A 25,790-nucleotide genomic window follows, 5' to 3' on the forward strand; every position below is an offset into this window, starting at 1 on the left:
TATTATATTTAAATACTTCATCCTCTGATGAAACCAACATCAAAATTCTATGGAATAATGCTATACATGGCTACTGGGTGATGACTATTAGAGAGCCAGATTTTTACTTTCTATTCTTAGTCATTTAAATGGCAATACTTACAAACTGATGAAAATAGCTATTAATGTTTGGAAAACCTCTTTTGGTATTTATACTGAGAAACAATTATTTTCTGTCCTATCTGATTATCAAAAGAAAAAGACTGCTGCAAGCTTGAAGTGTTCTTAAGGCTTTCTCAGGGCTCTCAGAGAACACAATTGCTACTTATATACTCCCAGAATAATAAATATAAATAAAATCTCCAAAAATATTTGAATAAATTTAGACTAGAATTACATTGCCTTTTAGCAACTCATTCATTTTTTAAGAAGTCAATGCATGAAAGAAGAAAAAGTCATCAAGAGGTGAAATTTTATTTTCAAAAGTACAAACAATCAGTTTTCTGCATAAATCCACTGTTTTCATAATCCATGTTCAGTTAATGAATTGTTTTGAATGAAGAGAGTGTGACTGAAGAAGTAGGAGTAGTGACATGGGTTTTTTTCCTTCCTTACCAGCACCAGGATTTTGCTGTGAGAAAGAAGATCTAGGAAAGGACAGCTGGTGATTAGGTAACTTTTTTTTATTATGAAAAAATTTGATAAAGGTTCAAGGAAAGTTGCTAATTTCTAAGAACTCACAGCATCAAGGGAAGGACTGTACTATTACAACAAGCCAAAACACCATCTGAAACTAAGTTCCACATTCACAGAAATGCACATAATGAAGCAATTATTAGAGCCAATTCAAAAATAATAATATATATAAAATTCTTCAGAGATTAATGACTACTGTAATCAGAAACATGATGGCAAGTGATACATGACACTTGGGTATGGTGCAGTCAGCATTTCTTTACAACTATTAATGAGGACGGATGTCTCTTTTAAGCAACATTAGTTATTAAATTTTCTTATTAAACCTTCCGGACATCAGTATCTCCAGCAACTGCCAAAATGCATAGCAGCAAAGTTTACTAAGAGAAGGGAAACAATGAAGAAGTCTTATCTACTGGTGGATTAGTCAGAAATAAGTGAAGGCCACACAGCTCTCCTACAGAACATGAAAATCTACAGATGAGAAGTATTTGATGCATCTGCACAGTGTCTTTGGTGAACTAACATTACCGGTGCCAGTTACTAACAGGGAAAAAAAATAACAGGCAGTATAAAAATTTAATGTTCAAATAAATAAAGAATACTCCCTAAGGTAATTTTATCGCTCATTAGCTATACCAAATAATCTTTTGTCTAATGAATTCACAGTTTTTGAGATCATTATGCAATAAGTCTAATTAAGTTTAATTTCTAAATAGAAAATGAAAAATATTCTTCTTGATCTATAAAAAATGGGCAACTTCAGTTCATATTTCAATTCATATCATGTAATAAGAAATTGTAAACTAATCCATAAATTTGACATATATGGATAATATGATTTCTTCCTTATCAGAAACATCAGGCAACACTTATCCTCTAATCTTCCTTTAAATCAAAGTGTATTTCAAAGATAAATATAAAAAAATGATCATAAGTAGGAGGAACAGAACACAGAATTATGAAAACAAGACATTTTTACAATCATATTGGTCACTTATTACTAACTCCACAACATTAATAGGAGTGATTGAAATTTTTCTTTTTTGTTAGTCATTATCTTGAATAAAATCTGACAAAAAAGACTTTGCTTTTGACAATATAAAATTGATTTAAAGTAAAACTTCTAGACAATCTAGACAATCACCAAATTTATCACATATTAAAAAAAATCACTAGCCAAAAAAAAAAGTTTAAAAAAATGCCTCTAAAATGTCATCAGAAACATATTTGGTACAGAAACACCTAACTTGAACTTTCCTTCTGTTTCAAATAATTCTGCATGTCAATCTAATAAGCTGAATGTCATTAGGAAATCAAGCATGTATTTATGCTTATTTCATACTTCCTAGCCACATATCATCTAACAGAGTATTCTGAAAGCCATAAATTTTTCAATAATGTTTTTTGATTTTAAAAGGATTTTCAGTGGATTCTGAATGGCTCATGAAGACTACTTTTGAAAAAAATTACAGTCAAATGGGTAAAACTTGCAGCATTTTAACAAATTGGTCACAAAGAGTATTCATCTTCCACTACAGCTAAATAGAGGTAACATTATGGGTCACTGCTTTTCTCTTTCAACTGCCTTCAGAGTTTGAACTTTCAATCACAACAGCCTGAAAAACTGACTATTTTTATAAAAGCAAATAAATATTCTGCAATTGAAATCTAGAGTATGTACCTTGTTAGATCTACAGAAAGAGATTTATTCACTATGTCTATCTTGTCTATTTTGTGGCATTATGGCAAAGAAATCATGTATCAAAGCACCTTTGATGTCTTTTAGTACTTAAAAAAATACTGAATTGAATTATTTCTCTTGGCAAGAGATGTTATGAAATCTCCATTCTTAAAGATATTCAGAACTTGACTGGGGAAAGTCTTGAGCAACTTGATTTATGTTGGCCATTCTCTGAGCTGGGTTTTTACCAGATGACCTACAACTCATCTAATCTAAATAATCCTGTGATTCTGTGACTGTTTGATCTCAAAGCAGTCGTATCTGTCTTAGAATCTGTTTTAAAATAGTCCTGACTTACTATTCTTAGCAAACCAGCTTCAGCATTGTTTTTGTTACAGTGCCACATTATTCGTCTATGGCACACACAGTAGTACATACCAAATGTAGTAGTTCACATTTCATAATCCATCTGTAGTTGTCCAGGATTTTCTAAATGAACACATTTTATATCTACCCTAATTTTCAGTGGGGCAGCGTATCAGACCTCACTACGGACTTTCATCCTTAAAATACACTCTGCAAAGGAATTTTTAGTACAGACTGCTTGCAGGTAAGGCAACCTTGAGATTGAAGACAGTAGGACTCTTCTATTGCTCATAAGCAGATATTGAGAAATGAAAGATTAATCCTATCATCCCTTCTCAGTTGTTAACGGGGGAAAAATGGTTATGGTTTGTGAAGGACGCTGATATTCTATGGAGATTGAGGAGGAAGGGAAAGAGGAGGTGAGAAGTCAGACGAGAAGAGAATAGAGATGCTAAATATCTTGAAATTACTTGAAATTCAATTGACTTTCTAAACAGAATGGAAAAGCTGGCATGTAAAGGATTAAAGTAATGATGTATAACTTGCATTCTTACACAATCTTGAAGTAAATAAAAGTCTTCCTAAACTAATTACTAAGAAATAAGGAGAAGTGGGACTACTCTGGAACCACTTTAAATATTAATTTTCAAACAGTGGTATCCAAGTACAACTGGGTTGAGAAAGAGAACCAGAATGCAGTCCCATTCTGAAAGACAGCGAGGTAGAGGAAAACTACTGTTAAAATACCTCCTTCAGGAGCTGAAAAGAAACCTTAGGGGATGATTAGATCAAAACCATGATATTCAGTATATTCTACATAATATTGTTTTCATGTTTCTCTTCATAACTTAATTTTTAACAATAATCTAATTTTTTTGCTTTGTAAGAATAAAGCCTGTTTTAATTTGCCTGGTGTTTAGATTGAACCTAGGCTATCCTGAAGGACCTTTCACTGCTCATATGCCCATGCCCTCTGGCAGGGAGCTAGCAGTAGAGTTCATAACATTTATTGAACTCATGTTGTACTTAATTATTTTTCGACAGTGGGGTGATGCCGGTCAATAGTAGACTTGTCTCTGACATCTCTCAGTATTTCCATGGATTTTGTAGTTTCGTTGGAAAAGCTCAGTCTTTAATGAGTACTGGATAACAATTATTTTGCAATAACATCAGAGCTTTCTTCCACTCAGACAATTTTTTTTAATGCAAAGTGTCCCACCATCATGAACAACTGAGGGATACAACCCATAAAGGACGTTAATACCCTAAAATTAGGATTGGGTCCTGAATGAAGCTCTAACTTCAGTGTTAGACACTGAGGGTCTATATCCACAGAGAGCTCTACAGAGGGACAGGCAGGCTCCTTCACCCACAGGGAAGACAACATAAAAAATCAGCTGTGGGTGCCATCTGTGTGGCTGAAGGAGAGATCCTGATGGAATAGTTCAAGGCCCTGCGAAGAGCGAACAGTGACCTACAGGAACTTTATTAAATTATTGATGGATGTAAACTCATAATCAATACTTAGCCAGAAGTCTCTCCTCTCACAGAGAGCATCTTTTCTTCAAGGCCTTTTTGCATAGTCTCAGAGGTCTGAATCCTTTTTGCATACTCTCCTTTCCCACTGTCTGGGGTTGGTTTTGAACAGCAGCCTACTTCAGTAGGAGGGGAAGGAGAGGCTGCCATATCATCTCACCTACCACCATTAGGGCAGGCTTGCGGGAGCAATAGGTTGGAGTGATGAGTGACTATTGCTTCTATTAAGCAAGTACCATAAGCAGTAGGTTGTTAAACAAATAATGGGAAGCAGCATGACTTCTGGCTGCATATTTCAAGAAAGCAGCTAGAAACTGCATATTGTTGTATCTTGATCCTGCTGGATTTCGGGGGTACGCCAGCTGGATCGAGTGCCTCTGGACATTCAGCACTTACACACCACCAGGGCCATCAGATAGAGACCTGTTTTAGAGAAAAAAGCCAGACGTCTGTCTGGACCTTGGTTGGAAGTTCCTGGCCACAGCATTGCCTGTTTATTGCTTCAGGCCCTTTTGCCTCTCCAGACCTGCACCATTTTCCAGAATCATTCTTCATAAGTAAAGGTGGACTTCTTTTGATTCTAAACCCAGCATCACTAAGAGATATTCCAACAAGGAAAATGTTTATTATTATTTTTTTTTTTTTCCCCAGTTGTCAGCTCCTGAGAATAGTTTATCTATTTGCCGCTGTTAAATTTCTATTTGTTGTGTCATAAAATAGGATGGACATAGTAAGTTTTGTTTCCCAAAATAGTAAGATTGAAAGCAAAAGTTCTCTAATGTGCTAAACATATAACAGATATTGCTTACTAAACAGTGTCTCCTTACCAGGAAATATGACTGTTTAAGAGGACAAAAAATGTCCTCATATTATGAATTTCTAGGGGATGTTTCTGCATTTGCAATTAACTATGTTTTTTAACATTTTCCATCAATTTTATTGTCACTTTTCCTTCAAATATTTTCAGTGATTAATACTTCTTGGTTTGTTTTTTTTTTCTTCTTCATTTGTAGGTAACCCATGAATTGTCAATTGCTTTGTACTAATTTACCCATCAACTATTTTCTGAAATTCAGGTAGCAACTGTATCACCGGTACCATGGACTATTATTGTGATGAAAGGGAAAAGATCAATGACCATCGATGGTCCACAGAATTCTGTTTAGCCGCTGCTCTTAGAAGTTCAAGAGACTAAACCTTTTTTCTTTCACAGGGTATGATATGAAGCACCGATCATCTGCATAGATGTAAAATAAGTGAGTGAGAAAAAATGAAATGCTTATTCACCTCTCCTCTTGAAGTACACTGTAATTAAAAACACTTTCTTTAAGCCTTTTGAGTCCCATGTGCTCCTTCAATAGAAAATCTACAGTTAAAGTATATGCTTCATTGATTCCAATTAATTTATTTAGATGATACAGTTCCCCATGGAATAAAGTGTGTATAGGCTTACTGAACACCTTCATTCTAATCTACTAAAATTAATGTTATTCTTGGGAACTTTTACACTCACTTGATGCAATAAAAGAGACATTACAATAAAGCATTACAATGTTTTTATTTCTAGCCTCAGCCTCCAATGAAAGTTCCAAAATGGCCAGGTAGAACAAATTCACATCTGGTAAGCTATGGATATTAACAATTCCTGATTTAAGGTGAGGTTAGAGAAAAAAAAAAAAAAAAAACCCATACTTAATCTTTCTAAGTATAACTGTAAAAAAAAAAGATGACCTATATCTTTTGTGGATATGGTGACTCCATTTCTCTCCTTTTCTTATTTCCTCTCTTCATTACCACTTTTCAGAAACTTGTCAGAAAGCAGACAGGTACAGAACATATACATCATTCAAGACATCTATTTCTAAACAAGGATGCTGAAATTTTCTTCCTGTTCTCCTGCATTGTTGGCCTGTTTGGATAGTAGCTAAAAATCCTGTTCAATAATAAAATACATGAAAAAGATGCAAGCATTTATTCTATTAGAATAAAAAATGGCCCTTTCTTGGTTTAACATTTCCTACTTATGTTTCCAGTCTCAGATATCATAAATATCCAACTTCCCCCCAAAATCTGTCTTTTAAATTGCAGGTATCTCTTTCACTGTCCTATTTATGTTACATACCCTATTTCTTGGGTAAGTGGCAAAATATCAGATCCAAATATGTTTAGAGACTTAAAGCAGCATTTAATTATGTCATGCATATAAATAGAACACAGGGATAAAATGATGCAACAAAAACAATCTTTTTGATTGCTATTTAAATTTAGTGGTTTCTCACTGTCTGATGTCATCATAGATACAGAATTATGCTTCTGGGAAGAACTGCAAGTATTTGTCCATGTTAAAGCTTTATGACAAATCAGGAAGCAATGATTCCTCTGCCTAAATCTGCTGGGGGCGGGGGGGGGGGGGGGAGGGGGGCTGATTCGGAAGAACCCTGGCTGCACACAGGCAGGGTCCGGTTTATTAAAAAATGTTAAGATCATATTATTGCAAAAAGTAGCAGCTGAAGGGAAAGCCCTTATTATGGCAACCTAGCAATTACAGCACTCGAAAAGTCAGTGTGTCAAACCTGTGTCTTTCATCTTCTAACCTAACCATCAAGCTAAAAGCTAAGGTATACAGCTCCTGTTGAAGAAATGACACTGCAGAAAGACATGCAAGACCTGTGGGATCAGAAAAAGCCTGATTTCACACCTGAGAGGAGTGTAAAGCAAGGTGAAAGATCTGGTAAGAACACCTTAATCTGGAAAGCAGTAGACCAAGCTGTCCACTTACCAGTTCAATACTTTTAAGCCATGACTGTCACTCAAAAATAGGCATAAACATATTCTTTCGTAAAGTAGATGTATTTATTTATTTATCTATTTATCTATCTATTTATTTATTTAGAGCAGGAACTTCCATTGATTTCTTAAAAAGCCTCTTTGTGGAAGTATTCAGAGCTTTGAACCTGAAATGAATGAAGCTTTGACTCAGACCCCTAAGCCACAAAGAGATGGGCTATCATACTTGTCCCTGTGAGCTGCCTGAGGTAGTGCTACACCCCAGGTGTTTTGGACCTTATCCAGATGGTTCTCTGTTCTTCAGGAACCAAACGGGTAACAGCCTGGCATCACATCACTTCTCCACAGATTCCTAAGTCCTCTACCCTTGAAATGTCATTAAAATACGTACAATAACTAGTAACTCTTCTTCCAGAACAAGAAAAATAAGTAACATTTGTTTATCTGTTTATCAATTTAGGATTCCACTTAATAACAACTAGTTGTGGATGTGTCTGTTTATTTCACTCAATTTTAAATGTCTACAATAGAGCAAGGCATTTAGACTCCCCTCATTCATCTGCCCTATTTAAGCCTTTAGTGGAGAATACAGTACATTCATCCCTGTATTGACTAAAATCTGAACACAGATCTAACATGGATGTGGTCACTAAATTTGGTCAGGCAAAACTTACCCTTACTGAAAGCAATTTTCAGGGAGTGACAGTAATATTGCAGAGAAAAAATTAGCTAACTAATACTTGTTATACTAACAAGTTAATATTAGAAAAAAAAAAACAAGAGAAGATAAATGAGAAAAATATGTAAATGAGGATGAAATCTATACTTGAGGCAAAATTGAATTTGCTGGACATGCAGAAATGATTTGATACACAGCTTGAGACTTATAGTTTGAGATTTAAATAAGAACTTGATCTAATCACTCTTTTCTATCATCTAAATTTCCAGCGGGTGTCCAAATTACTTCCATCCTCTCATGAGCTATAGGGTATGCAGCCCCAGGATATAAGCATTGCTATCCAATAACTGCATCAAGTGACTCACAACATGAATAGCTCATCAGGTAATCCAGTATCTTCAGGAAGCAGTCTGACCTTCCTTTCAAAAGTCAACATGGTTTCCTCAGCCTAAAATCTCTAACAGTCTATGGTGTGTATTGCCCTTCTAAAAATTTTATGTCCTGAAGTTCAAAAGCTACTCTGCACTACAACGTAAAGGGAAGAAAAATCTTTTATTAGCCGCAGAAAGCATAGTTTTTATAATAGAGAGTGCCTCAGAAGCATCTAAAGCAATTAAAGAAACTGCTCAGTGAAAAGTATTTCATGTCAGGCAAACCTATTTAGATAGATAGACAGATAGATAGAGATATAGATAGATAGATATTCCTTTTATTTTACAGAAAGCTCAATAAAGTATTAATAAACAACATAAGCCTTTCAAGGGTTTATGTTATGGAGTAATAATCCATGCCGAGTGCCATAGATAGCTGACAATACAATGCAGGGAATTAACACGGCATAATTTACACCCTATCGTGCATTTCTGCTTAATTTAACAGGAAGAACTCAGCTCCCCCTGTGTGTTTCTATAAACATTTAACAATGGAAGCTTCATTCCAGAGATTTTCCTTCAAAACAAACCTGATCAAATCCTTACTGTGACAACAGATGGTGATAGAGCAGATGTACCATAGGACCTGAAAGTTCAATAACTGTCAGTCAAGAGCTGCAGAATGGTTACTCTGAGGAACTACAGTAATGGCATATTGAAAAATAATTAATTCAAGTCATGCAAAATCAGGAAGAAAAAAAAAATAATAAAAGAAAACAAAATACACCTAGGGAGAGGGAACAAAACCAATGTCCTTAATGTATTTCTAGAGTAATGACTTGATTTATTTTGAGGACATGTCACCTTTCAGTAGAACACTTTTTAATCATTCCACTTTAAAAATATTGATACAATAACAATGTCATCATGGAGGTTATTATTCTGCAATTAAAAAACAAATAAAATCATGTTTCATACAGATGTTTATCACTGGAACAGATGTTGTCCTATCAATCCACCTGAGCAATGCAATTCACCTTTTTAAGTGTAATAGAGATGCAACACATCTGCAGCAAAGGACACTGGCTTGAGTGACAGGCAAGCCAGCCACCGTGACATTTGTGTGTATTCACCTTTATACAGCAATTATAAGTTAGGTTTTATTACATACGCTCACTGAGCTGAATTTTCAGAAGTTATTTTAAATGAGATTGTTCTAACTGCGTAACTTTAATCAAGCTGAACAGCAGCCTATTAAGCCAGAATATGAGGTGATATACAGCTGATCTGGTACAGCTGCATGTAGTTGGTTTTTATTAAATTATATCAAAAGTAAGAGAAAAATGGCATATCCATGTATATTTGTGAACGTCATCAAAAACATAAATATGCCTGGAAAACACTGGGATTCATGACAACTGAGTGCTGCTGAATCTGACATGCACAATTATACCCCAGTTTCTTGCCTTAGTGATGCCTTGCATCAGTTCATTATGCCATGATGTTGTTTTAAAACTGAGTTAAACACAGTTGTGGAGATGGAAACACTCTCTGTCTCATTCTCATATATGTCTCATTATAAACTGTTAACTTTGAACAGGACAGCTACCAATTCTTTTCCCATAAATGCAGGAAAATTCTAGAGGGAAAGATTCTTCTTAAAAATGAAAATTAAAATTATTTAACAAGAATATCTTATCTTCTGTAGAGACAAGACAAATCTTTCAAAAATGCTCATGTTGCCTGTGGATAGAAGAGAAATAGCATTCAACTTAAAGGTTTATAGCATTCTTCCCCATTATCTTTTTTTTTGTGAATTCAGCATTGATGAAAGGCGGAGGATTATAGCCTTTGAATTCATCTTAATAGAGATGAGACATACGGCATGGAAAAAGAAAGTTTTAAATACACTGCTCTGCCAAGATATTCTAATCTTTATTTCATGTGAAACCTTGAGACTCGACTTTTGTCTGTGTAGTAAAGAAGCAAGAGGCTATTTATTGCATTTGTGAACATGTATGTGAACACAGCCATAATCCAGTGAAAGGGAAAATCAGCTCCCCGGGTTTGGAATGTACTGAATCTGCTGTGCACCGCTAGCTTGTTGAGTAAAATAAGTTAAAAGTGCAATCAGAAACTAACGACTTCCCCAACTGCAATTTATAAACATTGTAGCTACTTGTACATGTAGGGACAGGAGCGGGTGAACTGAAGGCCAGACCAAGGTGTAGTTCTAAACCTTGAATTCCACTGCGTACCTAAACCAGGTGTAACCAATTCATCCTCCTGGCATGGCAATTGGTAAATGCCAAATCCCAATAAAACCCATATAGCAAATGAAGGTTATAGTGTGTAGTAAAATCTCCAGTAGCTGGAGGCAATACATTTGGTTTCCCACTCTGAGAAGGATCGGAAGATTTTGTAAGAAAGACTATCTAATGCTGATTTCCCTAGATGCTAACAAGTCAATTTTCAGCTGAGATCAGCACATTCGCAAACTCATGGTGGCTAATGTAAAGATTGGGAATTGAAACAGAATGGGCAGTGCTTGTCCTCAATACACTACCATAGTTTATTGAGGTAGGGTGTATTTTCCTGTTGTTTGGAAAGGGTTAGCAGGGAAGTCGATGCCACCTTTCAGAACTCACCTGCCTAATGATGGCTCTCTCAGGAGGTGACATTTGCTGTAATCACTGTAACAGCTGAACAGCAGTGATGAGTTCTAAGAAAAGGAAACATGCCTGTGTTTCCTCTTCCATCTTGGCTGATCAAAGAGAGAAGCCTCTGGATGAAACCTTGAAATATTCTATTCTTCATGCATCTCTGCTATGAGGTCTTTATCATTTTTCCTCCAGAATTATGGAAATTTTGTCTATGACATACTATTATTTTTAGTGCATATTTAAAATATGCATTATGCTTTCAGTACCAAATTATTTTTTTTTTTTTTCTCTTGCTGAAATGAACTACTTGCTGATATTGTCTTAGATGGTACTATATGTAGCCCATGCATATAGTACCAATATAGAAACTGCAACCAATTTTCTAACTTTTTACCACCTTCAAGTGTTCTTTCCATCATTGTCAGCTCAGAAAGGGGGAAGTTTATTTCCCTCTTCTCCCACAATCTTCTTCAACAATATTTTGTCTGTGTGGTCCTCTTCCAGCATTTTTTGCATCATCTTTCCACCACTATTAAATGTATTAACACCATTCTCAGAACTTCTTATTGCTTCATGCTGTCCATATAATTATCACTTTCTTATCAATACTCATCATCTTTGAACTTTTAATTTCCAATAAATGTATCTTATCTTTCTAATAATTTTTCAGACAAACCTACTTTCACAATTACTGCCTTAGAGGAAAGCTGCTACATTATGTGCAGTCAACAAGTCTTTTCTAATCACTTTTTCTCTTCTCTTTTTAACTTATTGCAACATTGAGACATTTGGATAACATTGTCAGTGTTACAGTATCTTCCACACCTATGTAGGTTCATTTGTTTCCTCATTGTAATGCTAATGGATCTGTCCCGATATTTTCTGCTCCAAATTGAGAATATATTCATAAAGGAATTCTAACTGGATTGGTTCCTTGACTCTAGTTTGACAACTGCCTTCCCCCCTTTACCTTTAACAACTAATTAAAATCCACGTATATATACAAATACATATATACATATTAATTTTATTTCTATATATATGCATATGCACATATATATACAAAAATTCTAAGTGAAAATAACCTTCAATTACCCTGCTAGTGCTCATAAAAAACCCCATGGGTATTCGTTAAGTGAAATTAAGTATGCTTTTTTTTTTTTTTTTTTAAGCATACTAGGATCAAGACAGCAGTCAAAAGATTAACTTGCAATGTTGTCATTGTTGATGGAAAATTCTACAGAAAATTTTGCTTAGATAGACAAAGCTGTAAAATCAAAACCTTCACATGCATTTTTGATACTAGTAATATCTAAGTATGATAAATATATTAAACTCCTTAGTAACTGGATATTTAGCAAAAGGAGGATATTTGAGAGAAAAGGTTAAGTACTGAAATTTATTGGTATTTATCAGGAATCTTTTAGATATATGGGGAAGAAATGTAAAATATGCTGTAGAAATTTTGTCACTGAGGGAGAACTGAAAAGCCACATGATCATACAAACCTTTTCCACCTGTATTGACTAAAGATAGTACTCTAAAAATTCTTAGTCAATAGATGTTTTTCAATAAACTGACTTTGAAAATGTTTCATTATAGGTGCTTAGAAACTGTCAGTTTGTCTTATTACTGATTTTTATTGAACAAGATGCATAGGGCGTACAATAAGACATAGAGGCATTTCCATCCTAAACAGATAACATGCTTGTAGTTTGGACTAATCATTTTAGGCAAAACATATTGTAAGAAAAAATCTAGAAATAAAATCCCAATCAGATCAGTTTCACAGTTGAAGTTCATGATGTGCTTGCAGAAAGAAGTTAAAACTAGCTATTCAGCCTCTTAGACAAGAATGTATTTTATTAAAATAAATGTCAAGATGACAAAAGTAGTCAAGATGATAATTTAATATTCAGATAAATAATTATGTGTTAATGTAACAAGTAAAAAGGCCTGTTCCTTCCCTGCATATCATGTTAATATCTGCTGTATATAAGAAGTCAGAAATTAACCTTACATGTGTGTAGTCTTTTCTGACTCTTCTCAGAAATACCTTATTTAACTTAAATTAGTTGATATTTCCTAGCTCCTTCTACAATAAAAGAAACGCAACCCTCTCTACATAAGGTAAACCCAAAAGGGAGTCTGTTTTTGAAATTAATGTTCCCTAAAATTTCAAGACATCCACAGATCAATAAACCTTTTCCTTTTCCAGTATTTGATGGGCTGTGAGACCTTATCAGTCTCACTGTCCATCAAATTGGCCTCTCTCTTTTCAGTTTGACCTTTTGGCTGACTTTCTAGAAACGGTCCATGGTAATTCCTTTGGAATATAGTGATCGATGTTGATGAGAGAAGAACACATTAATTGCAGGCTGCCCTAACAGATAACATGACCAACAAGCTATTCAAGCCAAGAAACTTATTTTTGCTTTCCACTGGAATTCTAATGAAGAGGAAAATGCCTTACTGACCACACATGCCAAGAGTTCCAAAACAGCAGAGATCACTGAATTAATATGTCAGCCTGGTGGGACATTATAACTGTTGTTTATATTTTTGTTGTCTTTTTTTACAGTTAGAGCTAGTTAACTATTTTTTGTTTACTAGGCATTTTGTCCTTCCTTCTTTTGAGATAGGAGCATTTCTTTGCCACTGCCAGTAACTGATGTTATAGAAACTGTTCTGAAAATGCCCTAATGCAAGTGTTATCTTCAGTTGCTGCATGTGACAAACCACTTCCTTTCTGTGACTTCAGGAGGCAAGACTGAGATAAAAGTATCTAAAAATGTGAGTAATTGTAGTGCAGATGAAGAATTGAGAATCAAGGGCAAATAAAAATGTACCTAATTATTATGTTTTATTTATTCTAACTTCATTTATACATAACCATATTGTTGTTGTTGTTATTATTGTCATTCATTTACTATGATTTGTGGACCTTCTCATGAAGAAAGCAGCAAAGAAAATAGTAATACCCCCTCCACTGTGAGTTACACTCAGCACAATTCCATATTAATAATTCCATATTAATAAAGTTGGACCAGAGACAGGGAACTGCAAAATACATTGACTGGCTGAAGATGGGAGTAAGGGAGGTGAAAGCAGTTTTCTTCCTCAAATCTGTCCTCTTGAAGGCAAGTTTACGGCTCAGTCCCCATACATATTTCTCTCCTTCTACAAGGATGTAATTTATTCCTTCTGATGAATCAGATTTCTCTGTTTCCCCTTATTACAAGTTTCATAAAAAGAAATCCCCACTATGTAATAGTTGTGATACACAACACATGCATACTTAATTGGTTTAATTTACTAGACATGTACTCTATGATAAGTAGCCCACCGCAAAATGATCACATTTTCAACTGTTGTTGTGCTATATTACAGAACAATTAATGGCATTACTGTAGTATGGGAACAGACTACGTTCCAAACGAATCTTTGATCACTTTACAGTGTACTGAGCTTTACCCTGAATATTTATATTCATGCTTTGTTTACAGAGTTTTCTAAAATATATGCTGATCCTTTTGAGGAGGTGTGGCTGTTGTCCATTCTCACTATGGTCTTTAGCAACTAGAACCTCAGAGTTTCAGCCTTTAACTTTGAGCTGCCTGTAGGTTTGCATCTTTAAAAAAACAAAAATTGTGGAAAGAACAGATTTCTCAAGACACATGGCTCTATCCCTTTATCCCATGGATCCAATCACCTGATACACAGCTGTAGAGAAGAGCAGCAATTGTGCTCGTGGTGCATTTTGCAAGAAACCATCTCTATTCAAGGAATCCTACTCCCTTTTTTTAAGACATTGCAGTGCCTTCCAGGAATATGACACTGCCAATGGATGAACTTGGAGACAGTCAGATGATTCAGTTTGTTCCAAATTCTGCTACCGGCCTGCTCCATAACCTTGTGCAAATATTATTTTTTTATGTCTTCATTTGGACAATAGAATTCATACATTTTTAGAATTTTAGAACATTGATGGATACTAGCTAATTCTGTAAAGCATAACAATCCCATTCCCCCTTTTATAGTAAAATGGGTAAGATGCAGCCTGAAGAAAACATTTATATATATATATATGCATTAAAAAGATTAAATTGAAAAGATTAGGCATGATCTTACTTTGACCAAACACTCCGGTTCCCTTTGACTTTAGAAAAAAAAACCAAACTATTTTGAGGCAGCAAGGTACTCGCTGAAGAAAATCTACTGAGAATCCTTGAGCTAGAATAATGCACAGCTACCACATAATTAAATACTGTTGAAATGAGAATTATAGATGAAACAATTCCAAATTTTCTTTTTCTTACCTGCTGGTTTACGGGAAAATTCCTGTTGATTTTTTTAATCTATAAAAATGAATAAATAAATAGATTAATATTCAGTCATTAGAAGAAAAAGAACCAAAACATTGGATTTTAGAGACATATATCAGACATTCCGTTCCAAATTATGTATGTAAAAAAAAAAAAATATATATATCTCCTGCAGTAAAGGTAAAGGGACTGAAATCTTTGACAAGCTCATGTGAATAATGGGACATTTCTGCGGTCATTGTGTGGTTCATTCTGCTGTTCAGAATACAGGAAAGGAGAATACATGCAAAGTTATTTCTGAATTCTACAACGCTACTTCTTTTGCTTTTTTCTGATTAGAAGTGATAACATAAACTAGAGTATATAACTATATAAGTAATTCAGAACAACTTACTGCCATCCACCAAAATCATCAAGTTTTAAGCAAATTCCTTTCCTTAAAGAATAATGGAAAACTGGGCTGGAATAGCCTTTGAAACATCCCTTACTCTACCCTTGTATCCTAGGTGCAAAATCAAGTGTGCAAAATCAGTTTTGATAATTGTTCAAGTAGTTTTTTCTTAAAACATTCAATACCCCTAAGTAAAAAGTAAAGAGAAAAGCAGTCTGAGACACCTGATTCATGAGGAGTTTGTATTTAGCCCTGCAGATCATTGACTCCATCTACATAAACATTGCCAGCCTTCTGACACAAAAGTGCCCAATAGAAGGAGAATTAAGTGTGGAACATACCCATTCCTGCCATTAGTAGAACAAAAATGTTCTTTTTTTATTTTAAGCATAAGCCCTTTTGAGCAAACCTGGTAAATCTACCATGTGCATTCATGACAGATACTTAATACCTAGAATTTATTTTTTGCTCTCTTATGTTAACTTTTCACAATTGTTTTTGTAGCTATGGGTAAATAGGTAAAACACATCTTCAAATTAAAGACATTGTCAACCAGGAATCAATTGTATAGCCCTGAAAGCCCTGAAAGCACAGTGTAACATTTACACTGCTTCAACCAAAGGTATGATATCTTTTTAGAAGAAAAAAATAATCACTACTGAATTTCCTCCAGTGTTTACAATATCATCTCTAAACAACTATATGCAGAGATGTGAGTGCCACTGTGTTTTGCAGACTTTAAAAACAGACTGTTTGCTGCAGTGGTAACCTCTTTGCATTCTTCATACAAATACTGAGCAAGCCTGTAAGACTGTCACTGATATCCTGCAGTTTCACTATCAAAGGATAGTTCTCACTGTCAAGAACATGCTGGCAAGCAATTTCAGTTGGTTTTCAAATGTATCCTGAATCAAAAGTGTCAGAAGAACGTTTCCACCCTCCCTTCTTGCAGGTACATCAGCTTCAGTTTCCTCCTTTCTTCAATGTAAGTTAAGGGGAAGCATTAGAGGAGCTAGGACATTTGGTGGACAAAGTATTAAAACAAAATGAATCCATGCTTTATAAGATATCAACTATCTTACACAATTTCTTAAAAGAAAAGATGGATGAAAAACACAGGGTTTTGACAGAAAAACAGAGATTTTAAGACTGTTGGGATTTATTCCTAAATCTGACATGAAATACTCCAGCATGATAAATCCCTGTTTGTGTTAGTAGACGCTATTAAAATCCTTATCAAAACTGTGTATTTCTTTCTAGTTTAAGCAAAGACTACAGCCAATACTGTGAAAAATTTAAGTTATGAAAGAACATTGTCAAGAAAAAGAGATTATACTATTCTAAACAAAATATTGAAAATATCTCTTTAGGGGCAAGTTACAGTTACATATTAAATACTTTGGCAGTATTTTTGTTTACTTCATATATAGAGATTAATTTTTTTAACAGAAATAATTAGGAGCCTTGTGTACTTTTAAATGTTCATGGAAAATGTAATTGCATGGCCCAAACATCATTTTCTCATTCACAAATTTCCAGCTCATTTTTTTTAAAGTACGATCTAAGCACCTACATTGCATAGTTGTTTTAACTGTTGTTACTTTGATGAATTAAACCAATCATGTTTATCCTTCAGGTAATATGGTGATGATTTCTTGAAATGCGTTATTTTTAATTACATTATAGTTTGCAAATTGCATTATAGGTGTTCAGTTCTACCTGGAACTAAAAAATATTAAGTGTGATTAGTTTTAGGAACACCCTAAATGTTTATCATTCACATGCATAAGTATTAGACATTACATAAAAACCAAAAAAGTTCTACAATTAGGCAGCAGAAGTCACTGATCTTTAAGACTATGAGATACACTGTCTTGAGAATACGGAAAGAAAAACATTAGCCAACATTGTTCTTCCCAGCATGTTACAAAATACACACATCTACAAATAATCCAGATCCACCAATCCTTAAGAATCAAATTCTAAATGTAAACATTTTTCACAAATGAAAAGAGAAAAAAATCTTCTGTTACTTGATAATCTAAAAAAGAAATGTTCCTTCAGTCTTCCATAACGTTACTGAACTCATTGTAATACTCTTTTTTATTAAGCACAATCACAGCACACAACACTGTGTAACTGATGCAAATGAATAACATTTGTTTTCATCAGAGGACACCAGTACGATACACTGCAAACATATATGCACATAATATTTTTAAATAAAACATCTTAGCAGATACTACACTAAGAAAGAAAGGCAGGCACTCTGAGAACGTTCTTTAGAAAGATGTGTTCAACTAGAGCAATATAAAATCAGGAGTGGCACAAGAGGAGACTAGTTAACAAATTCTGTTCTGAAGGCAAATATACAGGAAGCATTATGAAAACTGAATTGAAGCTAGCAAGAACTACCTGCTTCTACTTCATGTTCAAAAAACAAGTGCTGAGGGGTGAAATTCTATTCTGGTTCAACTTCTGTGAATGCAAATTAGGAAAAACTAAGAACACAGTAAAGAAAGTAGTTTAGGATTTCGTGATCACCTAAACGTGGAAGGAAGAAGAAAGCATCAAAAATAAGGTCTCTGTAGTATGTTGCATCTGACTAGTAAATAGGCAAGTGATGTTGATATGAGACCAATAATGGAAGAACAGATTTTAGTGGAAGCTATCATATAAGAATGGTTTGAAGCATAATTGATTGTGATAAGGGTACAAACATGTATGACTAGATATGTTCCAAAAATTCAGCTGGCCAAATATGTTAGGACATCATAGTTATGAAGAATGCTGGACAGAGAGATGATACGAAGTGAGACATAGAGAAGAATGCACCATGGCCAAATTCAGTTAATTTTGCACACTAGATGTTGCCACCACAGATGGATAGTTTTCACAGTGATGGCTGTGCCGGCTCTGCAGAAGAAACAAGTAAGAACATGGAACACATCACTCCTCAGCAGGGTGAGCAGCTGAGCAGGCTTTGGCTTCAGGTATGCACAATGATTGCAACTTTTCTTTTTTTTTTAAATTTTATTTTATTTTCCTTAACAGTCTTCATGCAAGAGAAGCAGTAATCCAGAAGAATACCCTTCCATACTATTATCTTTTTTTGTGAATTGTACCCTATTATTGTTGCCCTCTGCTGGAATGCAGCCGATTAAGCTCTCAAAAACTGGGTTTTAAACTTTCACATTCAGTTGAAACTGAACGGAATTGTTCACTCCTCTGTGAGATACTATTTCAGACCTTTGAGCAAATACCACTGCAATAACTGTTTTCAGTTTCTATAAGAGGATTTTAAAGTGTAATCTCAAAACTGCTATTTATTAGGGGTTTGTTTGACCTTTTTTACCTATTTATTTTAATGAAATTGTCTATTCCAATGAATTCACAGGATCCTCATGAGATGATGAGGAAATGTGCCTTTCAATGAGCACATGCCACCCTGAGGACTCTTAAGGGCAGTATGATCTAGAGATAAGGGCCCTGATTCCAGGTTTTTCCAATTCTTAAAAATTTCAATAGAAGCAATTGTATGTTTGAAAACTCTATGTGTCCCATGCTTGCTTTAATCCTATTTCCTGAAAAACCTGTATTGTAAATGAGAGGCTCACAGTTCTAATGTGATAGATGATTAATGACAGTGTGAGTCTCAGGTATCACAACTGGTCCTCTGCAAGAAGCAATAATATAGTAGGTGTTAGTTGTCGGGACAGAGTGCTTGACAGAGACCATTCCCTCAGAGTACCTACAGGAACAGCCAAGACTGAAGGGCAACATTTGGAATGAGTAGGCACCAGCTCCTGTTCAGTATTGTGTTGACTTAGACAGTAGATCAGAGTCTCCCACACTTTCACATATGATTTGATCTATCATTTTCTTGCAGCCTCTAGATGTCATGTAACTTTGCAGGTCTCCCTCCTTATCAGAAATTTTCCAAATAAAAAAAGAACCCCTTATTATTTTAATTTATTCTGGCCATATATCTGGATTTTCCCAAACAATTTAGACTCTGTAGCCTTCTTCATCAATTGTTTGCATTACATAACTGCTGATTAACATTCATTAACAGCTAATTAAAATATAATAGCTTCACAAGAATGTAAATTCATTAAATAGTTCTTAACTTTATCTCATGCATTAAAGCAACAATACAGTTCATGCCTCTGGGATGTTAAGTGATTGCGAACAGGTAGCAAGATCATCACAATTTGGAGCACTTTGGAAAAAAAACATGAATCCATGCTGTGATAATCTTATGTTAATGAATGAATAAGAAAGAGTGTATAACTAACATTTGGAATTATTAGTTGGTTAGTCTTATTTTCTGTCCTTTCTAGGCTTTTGTTTGCTCAATGTGATAGGTAAGTTGTGGTAAGGTTGTGCAATTTTGTTATCCGAGAGCATATGTGCATTGAAAAAAGCAGGGAATCAGAGAATATTTGAAAGAAGCATGCAACAGTTCACATGAAATACATCATACATTGGTGAATACATTCAAATATACGTATAACTGCCTATAGACTGAATGTAGGAATTCTTGATGCTGATTTTACAAGCTGTAGTAGATTTTAGAGTTTAGGCTGAAAATCCATATAAGCTACGATAAGCAAAGTGATCTGTCAACGTGTTCCGGAAAACATGGGAGCATACGAACGATTTAATGTAACATTTACGTCTGCCTCCTGACCTACCAGGGATGATGCCATTCTCTATTGTCTGTTGATCACATTTTACCAGCTAAATGGTTCAAGGGGTAAAAAGATTTGGATTACTGCCATGATTTCTAGTATTTTCACGCCTAACTCAGATTTTTCTCAAGACTAGATGCACTGGATTGCAAATGCACTCAGAGTGAATGAACTCAGCATTGAGTTCCTTGAAGAAAGAAAGGGAAAAAAACAGAATATATGAACATTTATATAGAGGAGAGGGTTGATATAACACTGAATAATGCATAAGCATAAACATGACTTCTGCTTTAGAGTCTGTTCCTATAGATCCCTGTAGGCTGAATCATTCTCACTATGGTTGATAGATGAGAACAAAAGTGAGAAACAAAATTATATATGTTTCAACTTATATAATAAATTTTATAAAATCTCTCTTGGGAGTCAAAAGAATTTTAAAAAAGAGATCAAATACTTTTAAAGAGTATAGACAATTAAGACACAGTAGGCAAAATTCAGGAAGACCCTTATCAGCTGACTGAAGAAGTCCCAAAGTAGCAGCTGGCTGGAAAGACATAGGGAAATATAACACAGGACTAGATGGATCTTTGTTCTGGTTCAATATTAGCACTTTGTGGATCCACTTCTTGTGGATCATCTTAATCCATCTGGAAACTAAAAATTTTCCTTTGAATCCTACATATAAGTAGAGGAAGAAAGGCCTGAGAGAGTCTTGAGGTCTCATCTGGAAACCGGTCCTATAATTCTGCAAGCTTCATTTTCAATTCTTGTACTGACTGCCCTTGTATTAGCCAGCTGTACAAAGTATACAGAGAGCTTGCATGTTTTGGTGAGCTCTCATACATGCAGATATTTGACAAATACTTTTGGAGACAACAAAGTATGGCTAGTAAGACTCAGGAATGCTCCCCCAAAAAACAAATCAGTTGAATACAAATCACTCCTAACAGAGGTCTTGAACTTATGCAAGGAAAGAAAAGATTTGTATATTGAGAGTTTTTATCAATTTATGGCATGTAAGCAGTATCGAAGAACAAATGGCTATCTGAACTATGATTGCAAACCTGCATACCATCAAACTTTCATTTGCTTTCTCACTCAAAAGGATTGTGATGCATTGAACAGTACCAGCACAGCAGTAACGGATGAATATTACAAAGAAATAACAGATTTGCACCTATTACATGAAAGTATAATGGGAGCCCTAAGGACAAAAGCACAAAACCTAGTCTTCACACATCTGTGATGTTCCAATAATAGGACTGCAATTACTTTTACTTAAATTAAAAAACAAAAAAATTCACTTAACAGATGTATGGCTTAATTTAATCCTGCAATATTTAACACCTATTCCTAAGTTTGGACATTACCTTAATGATAATATTGCTATTGTGCTTCTTTAAAGAAGATACTTGTGTTACAGAGTTTCACAACAGTGAATCTCCATAATTAAAATACCAGCAGCAACATGCATATTATTAAAGAGACAATGGTAACAACTGAAAGCCAGTGCCTGAAAAAGCTATTATGGTCCCATCTGAAAGTGAGAAACATATTTCTCTCTACTAAAGATTTACTAGAAAGACTGTGAACAATAAGAATTTAAAAATATATGAAAAAAAATGACCCAGAAGGAGATACAAGAAGCATTGCTTCAGATAATGAAATGCAACTGGATAATTGTGGTTTATATCATAATAGTAGTTGCTCATTGGAGTATGATTACTGCAGTATCAATCACACTAAGAGTAAAAAAGCTGGTGTAAGTAATCATCAGTAAAACATCTACTCACAAAATAGTGAAATATATTCCTCTTGAGTACCTCTTTCATTTGCAATTTAAAACAATTTTACTATCCACCAGAGAAAAACAGTTTGCAATGGAAATCCATCTGAATAGGTATTCAAATCCATTTTACTTCCTGTTAAGAAAACATACATAGATTCCCAAGTAAAGATGTAGTGTACCTAGCAACTGTCAATCCAGTCTTCCTTTGAAGATATCAAGGACTTCCATCTGAAATATAACCATTCCAGATTCCCCTAGCTAATCTTTTTAAAATTATTAATTCTAAGTCACTTGTATTCAAAATACATTAAATATAAACCTTATATATCTTCTATAGCTGGAAATACTAGACTCTAGAAGCTATCAGAGTCCTCCAGAATACATATTTTATTATTTTTCTCTGAATTCTCAACATTCAAGGAAAGTTTTGTTGAAATGCCACCCTGTTTTTCAATAATGTTTTACTTAGCTGTTGCTATATCCTTCCTCTATACAATAGTGATTAGGACTTATGTTAAAAATTAAATAAAAGAAATTCTAAACTCAAAACTCTCACTGCTAAAAGAAAGATACAACAGGGAAACAAGTTTAATAGTTGGAAGATAATGCTTGGCACTAAAAATCTACAGTTCATTTCCACAGACTATCATTGACTTATTGTGGGATCCTAAACTTCGAAACTTCACTACACGAGTTAGTTTAAAATAGTATGCTTGAGTTATTATACTTCAGTTTAGTTTGACTGAGAACACAGCAAAATAATATTTAAAGTTCAGAACATGGTAGGAGTAGCAGGTCATAATGACTGGTTTAGTAGATGACAAAATGCAAAAGCAGTTACATCCTCAACACATTACTAGATCAAAACACTAACACGCCGGAGCTTCAGGATATCTGCACTTGTCAAAAGACGAGCTTAAGGCAAAGAAAAGAACTAGATTTTGAAGTAAGAGCACAGTGAAGAAAACCCTGGATCACTCTCCTTCACAAAATCATGGCAGTAATACACATCTGGCTGTACAAACACCCATGAGAAATGCTTGAATATACAAACTGTTGAAGAGGAAAATAATCTTATTAAACAAGTGTGCTAGATACGATTAAGAAATGTCATTGATCTAGTCAGAATTTTTTTGGGGGGTGGGATAATTTTTTTCAAACTTTATCTATAGTTTACAAGGGTAAGTGTAGTACGCAAGACTGACATTTGTTTAATGCATTATCATATTTGTGCTTGTTATGAAACTTGGATTATGACAAACAAAATAATATCCCTATAGCAAAAAAACAAGGCTGGGTGTTTTTGTCATTTGGAAAGTATTTATGTTATAATTTTTGTAATTCATAGCAGTTAATAAGGGACTTAAAGTCATGAAGGAAAAATCAAATCTAAAAATGAATATGTACTGTATGTACCTAGTGTTAGAGTGACACAGCACTTGAGGTGATGAGATTGGTATTTAACAAGGATGGGTTTCAATGGGAATAATTATCTAAATGCAAATAATCAATCTGATGTTTGATTTTCTGGTTTAGATGGTTGATTAACAGGTCTGCAGCTCCCAGCCCCTCTGTTCACCAGTTATTACTGCAGAATAAGCAACTCCATGTCATTCTTCCAACAGAAACCAGATTATTAAATTGTTAAAAATTGATCTATACATCTCTCCTGGTTTAAAACATCAGATTTCATACTTTCTGATTTCTCAAAGAAATTAAATAATGTAGAAAATTCCAATTTCAATTTTACTTTTCACTTATAATTTCATTACAACATAACATTTAGACAATATAATATCTAGTATATAGTATTTACTTTCAGAAGTTTTCACAGAATGCCAAAGAAATGGAGGAAAAACTTTAGTCTGTTGGTAGCCATAGTTTGTCTTATCCTACTATTTCTGAATGCAGTTGCAAGCATTGATATGAATATGTTCATTCTATGATAATACAAAAAAAATAGAAACATATGGCTGAAAAATAACTCAATAGATCAAAGCTGTCTGCCCAGCCCATTTGTACAGTCCTGCCATGATGGCACTCTCAATGCCTTATGAGTCAATCTATTAGCAAGTACAACTCTGCTTAGCACTGGAAGTTTTCCTTATATCAAAACAGACTCTTTCTGGTTGCAGTTTAAGCCAATCACTTCTCATGTAATCCATCACAGAAACAAAGAAGAATCTGCCTGCTCTTTGTGTAGCTTTCTAAAGTTGAAACATTATTCTTTTCTTCAGGCTATGCAGTTCTATTTCACCCTGTATTTCCTTGCAAGTTCATGCTATTGTCAAAGAAGCCTAAGCCCTCTTTGGTGACACTGCTTCTGCATATAAGCATCGTAGGGCACATTTTTCCTGCATGACCAGGAGGACTGACTAGCACATTACAACGGCTCTGACCCTCTCAGCCTTCCTCCAAGAGTCTTGTAGTCACTTTTGGTCTGCTTAGAGTCACACTGAAATCGGTCATGGCCACATGAATGAGCAGTCCTAGTTAATTGTCATTTGGCTAGATGGCTTTGGCAACATCCCTCAGATTTAAGCTCCTGGGAGACAGAAGGCTTCCCACAATGTTAGGTCCAGTCCCTAGACTGAATTTTTCATCACACACAGGAGTGAGTCACTCATGACCAATACATCTCTTCCTCATGGGAAGGGTGATCATTAATCTCACGGCTTTTCCAGCCTGCCAGGTTTTCATTTTATTTTTTCTCCACTGTCATTAGGCTAGAAACTTCAGTTACTGTGGGCAGCATTGTAATGCATCACTGCCTGAGAAGGGACCATTTCCCTATGAAGAAGACCTGTGAGTAGAAACCACTTGTTAGCCAGGTTTTCCTCATTCACAGTAGGTGCTATTGTGGATCTTCCTGGCTTGTTGCTAATCATCTTATCCACACCCTCCGATTCCAGATTTCACTCAGTTTGACAGCTTTCTCATGTAATTTCTCTACCTACTTCTTAAGAGATTTCACTAGCAGGTATGTTCTAATTGAGGCATCTCCTCCCTCCTCAGCCTTCTTTGGGAAGGGAACTGCAAACCATAACTCCTACAAATTCAGTTTAAGATTTAGATTGAGACATCTCTAGTATTGGTTCCCATCTAAAGTTTCCACTTGCACCATTAGCAGGTGCTGGAAGAAAAACACCTCACAAGAGAATTTAGATTCTCATCATCAGTTTGCTCCGTATATGGTACACTTGTTGAAGCTCATTACTTTCCTTGTTTCCCTTCCCCCTAAAAGTCCTATTCACAGCTTTTGAGTTGCTTCTTTACTCAGTCACATGGCTCCTTGCCTTTTAGGTCCCTCTTGCCGACCTGGTCTTTTCACTCTGACTTGGCTGAAACAGAATGAGAGGCAGTTTGTTGAAGACTGCAGCTAAACCTATTTTGTTTCTACTCTCTCAGTCTATCAGCGGGCTTCTGACCTTGCCCATGAAGAGTTCACAGTTTGCCAAGGTTTGCATTATTTCAGGACTCCTCACTTTGGTAGACATAACAACATTTGCAGTTCACACTCTAGCATTTAGTAAGACAAAGGGGGTAGTAAAATGGCAGAAGAAATGGAGAATTTTACACAATTATATATAACACATGAGACAATTAACCCTCTTGACAGAACCTAATGCCCTGTAGAAATGTAGCTAGTGATTTTTAAAATACATTTAATACTTATACCATAGCATATTGGTCTAAATGAATTCCTGCTGGCAAAGTTCAATAAATTGGCCAGTTTCCAGTGGCATAGACAAATACCTTTACCTGAGGCAATGAAGCTAAAAAGGCTTTCTGTAGTCTTACAGGTATTATATCTTTCACCACCCCACCAC

General features: G+C 35.0%; 1 protein-coding gene across 4 annotated transcripts in view; it reads right to left on the reverse strand.

The window, feature by feature from the left end:
• SNTG1 (syntrophin gamma 1) overlaps nt 1-25,790 on the reverse strand; it is a 358,073-nt gene that overhangs the window by 63,441 nt on the left and 268,842 nt on the right. For all 4 annotated transcript variants that reach the window (XM_076329728.1, XM_076329726.1, XM_076329727.1 and 1 more), the window contains one exon: nt 15,081-15,119. In XM_076329728.1, coding sequence (XP_076185843.1) covers nt 15,081-15,119 — 39 coding nt within the window. The remainder of the gene's footprint in view (nt 1-15,080; nt 15,120-25,790) is intronic.

Source organism: Aptenodytes patagonicus, chromosome 2, assembly GCF_965638725.1.
Source record: "Aptenodytes patagonicus chromosome 2, bAptPat1.pri.cur, whole genome shotgun sequence".
In the NCBI taxonomy this organism is placed as follows: domain Eukaryota; kingdom Metazoa; phylum Chordata; class Aves; order Sphenisciformes; family Spheniscidae; genus Aptenodytes; species Aptenodytes patagonicus.